Source organism: Oryctolagus cuniculus, chromosome 9 (assembly GCF_051225735.1).
Source record: "Oryctolagus cuniculus isolate XC-2025 breed Fujian yellow rabbit chromosome 9, ASM5122573v1, whole genome shotgun sequence".
NCBI lineage: Eukaryota > Metazoa > Chordata > Mammalia > Lagomorpha > Leporidae > Oryctolagus > Oryctolagus cuniculus.
The window spans coordinates 65002078-65010237 of record NC_142875.1 but is presented as its reverse complement, the minus strand read 5'-3'; the positions used below and the strand labels follow the sequence as shown (position 1 = coordinate 65010237).

Genomic DNA, 8160 nt, shown 5'->3' with positions numbered 1-8160 from the left:
TGTTCTTGAACTTCATATAGATGGAATTGCACACTATGTATTCTTTTGTGTTTCACTTTTCTACCTCAAAACTATGTCTTTGAGATCCTTCTATGCTATTACATTGTTTAATGAAGCATTCATTCATTCGTTTTCATTTGTAAATAGCATTTAGCAAGGCAGGAAGAGTGACGTAACTATCCTGTTTATTGTTGATGGCTTCTTACATTGTTTCTAGTTTTTGACTATTATAAACGCATTGCTCTGAAACCCTGTACACATCTTTGGGTGGGCTCAGGCTCACAGGACTTTTAGGTATATGGAGTAGAATTTGGTTAGCTTTAGTAAGTGATAGCAAACAGTTTCGCAAAGTGATTTTCAGCAGTGTATGAGTTTGGGGTGTTTTGTGTCCCCAGTGCTCCTTTGTGTTTACTTATACAAACAGTTTTGATGAGATGATGACAGCATAAAATCCAAGCGCTGATCTTGTCATTGTACCTCTATTATCTTGTTTAATCTTTATTTTAATGACATTATTAGCTGTATGTCACAGAAAACAAAACTATCAGTAAGATTTAGCCTACATAATAGGAACTTGGTAGAATTTGAATCTAGATTTGTCTGATTGCTAGGCCTGACTTTCAGTACAGCAAATGTAGACCTAGCTGCAATGGAGGAGATGGGGAGTACCTCGGGCATCAGGTGTAGCGTGAGGGAGCTGGTGTGACTACTGCAAAGGGGCTCAGGTAGTGGTAAGAGGCAGGGACAGATCTACATCTCTGACTGAAGGCTACTTTGTACCACTCTTTTTAGGACACTAAACATGAACAAGTTTTTTTCTGGTCAGCTCCAAATATTAGTCAATGAATAATTATGTTGAGGGCTGACTCTAAGAACAGGTGGATATGCTTTACATTCTAAAATAGAGTGACATAAGCCAGATTGGGGGGAGAGCGTTAGAGCAAGGGGTCAGGTCTGGAGCAGCCACAGTTGCAGTCCGTGCTCTCATTCTTCCAGTTGCTGGATCTGCATTTCTGGCTCTTCTGCCCTGACCTCCCCCCGGCCTGCTCTCTAGGTCATATCAGAGCTGCCTACCTGACTAAGAGCATACCCGAGAATCAAGTCCACTCTTATCATGGCCCCTGTTTGCATGGCCTTGGCTGGCAGAGTGGTCATTAACGAGGAAAATACTCCATGGGGTAGGAAGGACAAACACGCCGCCAAATGACAACCCTCTACTCAGTAGAACCAAGTGTTGAGGGGCTGCTTTACTTAGCTGCTGTGCTGGGGACTTCCTGGTATGGCATGTTGGTCACCACAGTGACTTGAGAGCGAACATACACCTCTTTTCTCTCCATGTGACAGCTGTGGGAACTGAGTCCCAGCAAGGTTAAGAAACCTGGTTGAGGTTACACAAGCGGAGAAAAGCAAAAATCACAGTGGTGTTTATGGTAGGAATGCAAAATTTGAAAGTCAATTAATGTAACCTACCCCAGAAACAAACTAAGGAAGGAAAATCATATGATCCTATCAATAGGTACAGAAAAAACATTTAACAAAATGTAATACCCATTCATAATAACTCTTGATGAACTAGGAAGAGAGGGAAACTCCCTTAATTTGATAAACAACGTCTACCAAAAAACCTGCAGCTAGTGTCATATCTAATGGTGAGAAACTAGAAGCTTTCCTACTAAGACTGGGAACAAAGCACTGTTATTACTCTTCAACATAGTATTGGAAGTCCTAATTAGTACAATAAGACAAGAATAGGAAGTATACTGATGGGGAAAGAAGAAAGAAACTCTATTTACAGACAATGTGATTGTCTAGGTCAAAAGTCCAGGATAATTAACAACTATTAACCAAAAAAACTTCTGAAATTAATGAATGATTATAGCAAAGTTGCAGAATACAAAGTTAATATACAAAACTCCAATTATTTTCTAACATACCAGCAATAACCAAGAAGAATTTCAAATGAAAAACACAATACCACTTACATTAGCACCCCATTCAAAAAGAAATACTTACATATAAACAAAAAATATAGAATATATATGATAAAAATCCCAATAATCTGATGAAAGAAATCAAAAACAGAACTAAATAAGTGGAGAGATATTCCATATTCCTGGATAGGAAGATACAATACTGTTCAAGTTGAGGTTCTTCTTTGCTTGAGCTTCTTGATGTGTAAATGTGATGTAATCTCAATGAAAATCCTGGCAGGTTATTTTTGAATATTGGCAAGCTGACTCTAAAGTTTATATATAGAGGCAAAAAACCCAGAACCACTGAAATAATACTGAAAGAAAAGAACAAAGTCAGAGGTCTGACATTAGCTGACTTCAAGATTGACTATAAAGACCCAGTAATTAGGACAGGGTGGTATTGGTGAAGCAGCTGACAAATAAATCAATGGAACAAAATAGGGCCCAGAAATAGACCCACATAATTTTATCAATGGATCTTTGACAAAACAACACAATGGAGCAAAGATCCTTTTCAATAAATGATATTGGAATATATAGGCATACACATGCAAAGAATGTTTTTAGACATAGACCTTACATCCTACACAAAAATGAATTCAAATGAATCACAGACATAAATGTAAAAGGTAACTATGTAAAAAGTAACTAGCTTCCTAGAAGCTAACATAAGAGAAAGTCTAGATGACCTTGAGTATGGTGATAATTTTTTAGATACAACAAAGTCACAGTCCATGAAAGAAATATGTGATAACCTGGACTTCATTAAAACTTAAAACTTCTGCCCTGTGAAAAACAATGTCAAGAGAATGAGAAGACAAACTATAGGAGAAAATGTTTTCAAAAGACACATTTGATATAGCACTATTATCCAAAACATACAAAGAACTCTTAAACTCAACAACAAGAAAAGATTTTAAAAAGGGCTAAAGACCTGAACAGATACCTCATCAAAGAAGGTACACAGCTGGCAATAAAGGATATAAAAAGATGTCCCACAACATGTATCATCAGAGAAATGCAAATGAAGGCCACAAGGAGGTACGACTGCAGACTGCTCTGCCCAAACTGAGAGTAATGAAGACATGAAAGGCTGGCAAGTGTGTGGAGCAACAGGAATCCTCACTCACACGCAGAATGGCACAGCCACTTTGGAAGACAATGGGCCATGTTTTATAAAACTAAACATACCTTGACCATCCACTCCTTGGCATTTATTCACACCGAATGAAAACATGTCCACACAAAAGTCTGCACACAGACACTCACAGCAGCTTTATTCTTAACTGTCAAACCTTGAAGACAATCAAGATGTCCTTCAGTTGGCGAGTGGATAATTGTGCTATAGCCAGACAATGGATTATTGTTCAGCACACAGAGAGACACACAGCCTCTCTCTCTCTCTCTCTTTCTCTCTCTCTCTCTCTCTCTCACACACACACACACACACAACACACACACACACACACACACACACACCTGGTATCAAGCCATGAAAAGAAGCTTAATGTGGCCGGCGCCGCGGCTCAATAGGCTAATCCTCCACCTTGCACACTGGGTTCTAATCCCGGTCGGGGCGCCTGATTCTGTCCCGGTTGCCCCTCTTCCAGGCCAGCTCTCTGCTGTGGCCCGGGAGTGCAGTGGAGGATGGCCCAAGTGCTTGGGCCCTGCACCCCATGAGAGACCAGGAGAAGCACCTGGTTCCTGGCTTCGGATCAATGCGATGCACCGGCCGCAGTGCGCCAGCCGCAGCGGCCATTGGAGGGTGAACCAATGGCAAAAGGAAGACCTTTCTCTCTGTCTCTCTCTCTCACTGTCCACTCTGCCTGCCAAAAAAAAAAAAAAAAAGAAGACGCTTAATGCATATTGCTAAGCGAAAAAAAGCCATTCTAAAAAGGCTACATGCTATATGGTTCCAATTAGAGGACATTCTGGAAGAGGCAAAATCATGGAGACAGAAACAAGGGGCTGCCACAGGTTGGTGGGGAGCAAGTGATGAATAATCTGAGTGCAGAGAATTTTTAGGGCCGTGAAACTCTTCTGTAAGATTCTACACGTTACTTTACGATTGTCCAAATCCATAGGAATGCACAATAGCAAGAGTGAAATGGGCAGGTTTTGTAGTTTCTAAGATGCTGCTTGGAATGCCCATCTTCCACATTGGAGTGCCTGGGTTCAGTCTCAGCTCTGCTTCTGAATTCAGTTCCCTGCTAAGGCACACCCTGGCGAGCAGAGGTGATGGCTCCCGTTCGTGGGCCCCTGACGCTCATGTGAGAGACCCAGACTGAGTTCTGGGCTTCTGCCTTCAACCTGGTCCAGCTCCATCTGTTGTTGGTATTTGAGAAGTCAACCAGTGGATGAAAGGGCTCTCTCCTTTCTCTTCTCTCTCTAATGAGTAATAAATTAAAATAAAAAATGAACCCAAATGCAATTATGGACTCTGATTATAATGATGTGTCAATACAGACTTATCACTTTCTATTTATTTATTTTTATTTGACAGATAGAGTTAGACAATGAGAGAGAGAGAGAGAGAGAGAAAGATCTTCCTTCTGTTGGTTCACTCCCCAAATGGCCTCTACGGCCGGCTCGGCGCCGATCCAAAACCAGGAGCCAGGTGCTTCCTCCTGGTCTCCCATGCGGGTGCAGGGCCCAAGCACTTGGGCCATCCTCCACTCAGGCTCATCACTTTCAACAAATGTGCTACTCTGGACAGAGAGGGAGATGTGGACAACAGGGAGGCTGTGCGCGTGTGGGGGCCAGGAGTACGGAAGAACTTCCTGTATCTTCTCAAATTTGTTACAAAGCTGAAGCACTCTAAGAAGCAGTCTTCAATAAAACGTAAAAATAAAGGAGTACTGATCTCTCTGAGATTACCAAGACAGAGGCATAGGCCTTGGTCCTAGTTGATGGCATCCTCACTTTGCCAGGGCTGGCGCTGTGGTGTAGCAGGTAAAGCCGCCACCTGCTGTGCTGGCATCCCATATGGGCAACGGCTCGAATCCCAGATGTTCCACTTCCGACCTAGTTCTCTGCTGTGGCCTGGGGAAGCAGTAGAAGATGGCCCAAGTCCTTGGGCCCTTGCACCCACGTGGGAGACCCAGAAGAAGCTCCTGGCTGCTGGCTTCAGATCAGTGCAGCTCTGCCATTGTTGCCATTTGGGGAGTCAACTAGCAGATGGAAGACCCTCCCCCTGCCTCTCTGTAACTCTGCCTTTCAAATAAATAGTTTTAAAAAATAAATAAAACACAACAGCAAAACTCTTTATCCTTGTGAGACTTCTGCTAGAGTGAGAAAAACAGATGAAGAAAAAAAGTAAGGAAATAGAAACGAACACAATTGCTCCCTTCCGACCAAGGATGTACAGGTGGAAGTCTGGACGTCTCTGAATTGTGAAGTGTGTCTTTAAGGAATCCACGAAAGTATATCATCAATTTTCTCTGTATAACAACTAAGACAATCAAAAGGCACCAAATGTTTCTCTGCTAAACTGCTGAAAGTTTACTCCAGACAATGCAAGCTTTACAAAGTGGATTCCAGCATTGTGATGTAGCCACCCTTACTTACAAATCAGGTAATGAGTGGGTATAGGGACTCCTCTTCTATAAAAATATCACACTGGTGGGACTTTAATCAGTTCCAACAGTGTCATCTAGTTTTGTGCCAGTGCAATTGTCCTGGAAAGTGCAAATTTTCCATTTTAATCGGCGTTCACCTAAAACACTGGGTTTGCTTCTAATTCGTTAACGTGAACACTCCAGACTATGTCCCGGTTTCAGTAAACTTGTGGGTTCTTTTCCTCCTGTATTCTAATGTATTGTTAGTTTCATGACCTGACCGGCTCACAGACACAGGTGTGTGTGTACTGTGCCTCTGTCACAACCCACACAGGGCAGCCAGAGCAGAGCGAGAGCCATTTAGGAAGGAGTAATGGGCTCAGTGAGTGCCTTGCTCTCGGGAGGCAGATTCTGCCCCAGGTGGTATTGACAAAGAGAAAAATTGATTCACTGAAGACTCCTGCTTCAACCCCGGTGAGCTCACCTCGGACACAGCCTGCTACCTCCTGCTTAGGAGTCTTCAAGATCAGTGGGTGGCCTTCGCGTCCCTGCAACCCAGTTCTGGGATGGGGCTTCCAGGAGGACGGAACTGCCCTCTGCCTGCTCCAGCGCAGAAATGTGCTCCCAGAACTTGGAGAAACAAGAAAATGATGTGCTCTGGGCGTTTTTAATCTCTATTTTAATGTCTCTGACAATCTCGTGGTTAATTAGCAATTTGCTGCTCACCAATATGCAAACAAATGACAAGCACAGGTTCTCCGCATCGGTAATTATTTTGCTGATTTACAAGCCACTGTCTTCTCTGTGTAGGTTTTTCTCTGTGTGTGCACTCATGCATCAGGGATTGCATTATTTTTAGACGCATTCGCTGCATCTTTATGCTCTAATACTTCCAGACTTCAGTAATTACAGTATTTTGAAAATTACATCTATATACATAGATATGCATTTTCCCCTCAACTCCAAATGCATTTGTCAGGGGTTCTTTTCTTTGCTAAAAGAGCGGGGAGTAAGATTTATCAAGGGGCTGTAATCCAAACTGCAGAGAGTCAGCGCAAGATTGAAAGATACACATTTCTGCTGCTGCCAAACCCTTATCTGGAATCGGAGTCTTGTAATATTTGATTTTCTCCCAAGCAGCTCTGGTGAGCCGAGCCACGGTCTGCGTTATCCATCTGCCTACTTTGGAGCAGAGTGTTTTACTATTTGGCTTTACTTTTTTTTTTTTTTTTTTTTTTTTTTTGCCAAGGTATTAAGGAAAGCTCTCATGTTAAATTAAGTCAATTAATAAATGGAGACACATTAAGCAATCAATTTTGTCAGCCTATCTCCCCGGCATTATGTATGGTTGGCTGTAATCACAAGATAAATGCAATGTGCTGATCTATGGTAATGTTCAATAATACATTCTCCGCCAGGCTCAATTCATCAGGGAGTTTCGGTAGGAGAGGCATTCGTTATTGGCTGTCTCTGCACCTCAAGGATAACATTCCTGTCCTTTTGATTGGCTGCCTCACTGCTGCAAGATTCCAACCGTCTTATTTTGATGATGAATATGAAGGCACGCTAAGCCGGGCTGGAGCGGAGTGTCTGTGAGGCTGCGCTCTTTCCACAGCCCGAGGACTTGCAGCTGCCTGCTCTGCTCTCCCGGGCCAACAACCCCCCCCAAAAAAAGTTGTGATGCTTTTCTTCACCCAGTGCTTTGGGGCTGTGTTAGATCTCATTCACCTCCGGTTTCAGCACTACAAGGCTAAGCGGGTTTTCTCCGCCGCCGGGCAACTTGTCTGCGTTGTCAACCCCACGCACAACCTAAAGGTGAGTCTCGCGCTCTCTGCCGGTGCACGTCGCCCCCTCCCCACCCCCACCCCCCGCCCGCCCGGCTCTGCTCGGCTCAGGGTCGCGTCTTTTCTTGTGGGTGGGCGCGGAGGTGGGGGGCGTCCGAGTTCCTCCCTCCTGCACGTGCCGGGAGCTCTTTGCAAAAAAAAAAAAAAAAAAAAAAAAAAGCCCTCTTTCCTGGTGCTAGGACCCGGTTTGCCTCTGCTGGTTCTTGCTCCCTAGGTGGCTCTGTGCTGGTAGCGACAGCGCGTTGTTGTCCTGACTTGCAAGCGAAACTGGAGTCGTGGTTCATGTTTCTTCCCCCACGCTGGTCAGCCTGAGTCGGGTGGGGGGCAGAAGCGAGGGTGGTGGCGGTATGTGGGGAGGTGTCCCTATCTCTCGCCCAAGTATTTGTGTGCAAGCGCTCAGGAGACGGGATTTTAAAAGTTAACCCACATTGGTGCCCGTCCCGTGTATCTGGAAAGGCAGGGAAGCACGAGGATTTTGGAAGCCCCTTCTGGCTACCCCTGGAGGCACCTGCAGGGTTACACACGGAGATAGGGATCCGGGGGCTGGCGCCTTCTGCAAAGTGTGTGTGTCCTTGTCCCCAGCCTGGCTGTGTGTGTTGTCGGGAGGAGCTTGGCTGGCTTCCTTCCTGCTAGCTAGCTGAGCGCCTTGCACTGAGGACGCCTGGGGGAGGAAGGCTCGGCTTCCTTCGACTAAGGGGAAGCGGCTCCCAGGAGCCCGGTGAGCAGCTGGGTGCTGAGCTGCCCGTGCGGCTGCCTGACTGCCCCGCTGGAGTCGTCGCCTCTGCA

General features: G+C 44.7%; 1 protein-coding gene across 1 annotated transcript in view; it reads left to right on the top strand.

Moving 5' to 3' along the window:
- Positions 1 to 7016: 7016 nt before the first annotated feature.
- SIAH3 (siah E3 ubiquitin protein ligase family member 3) overlaps positions 7017 to 8160 on the top strand; it is a 78280-nt gene continuing 77136 nt past the window's right edge. Inside the window, exon 1 of the mRNA XM_002712954.6 lies at positions 7017 to 7345. Within this exon, the coding sequence (XP_002713000.4) occupies positions 7211 to 7345 (135 nt within the window). The 5' untranslated portion in view covers positions 7017 to 7210. The remainder of the gene's footprint in view (positions 7346 to 8160) is intronic.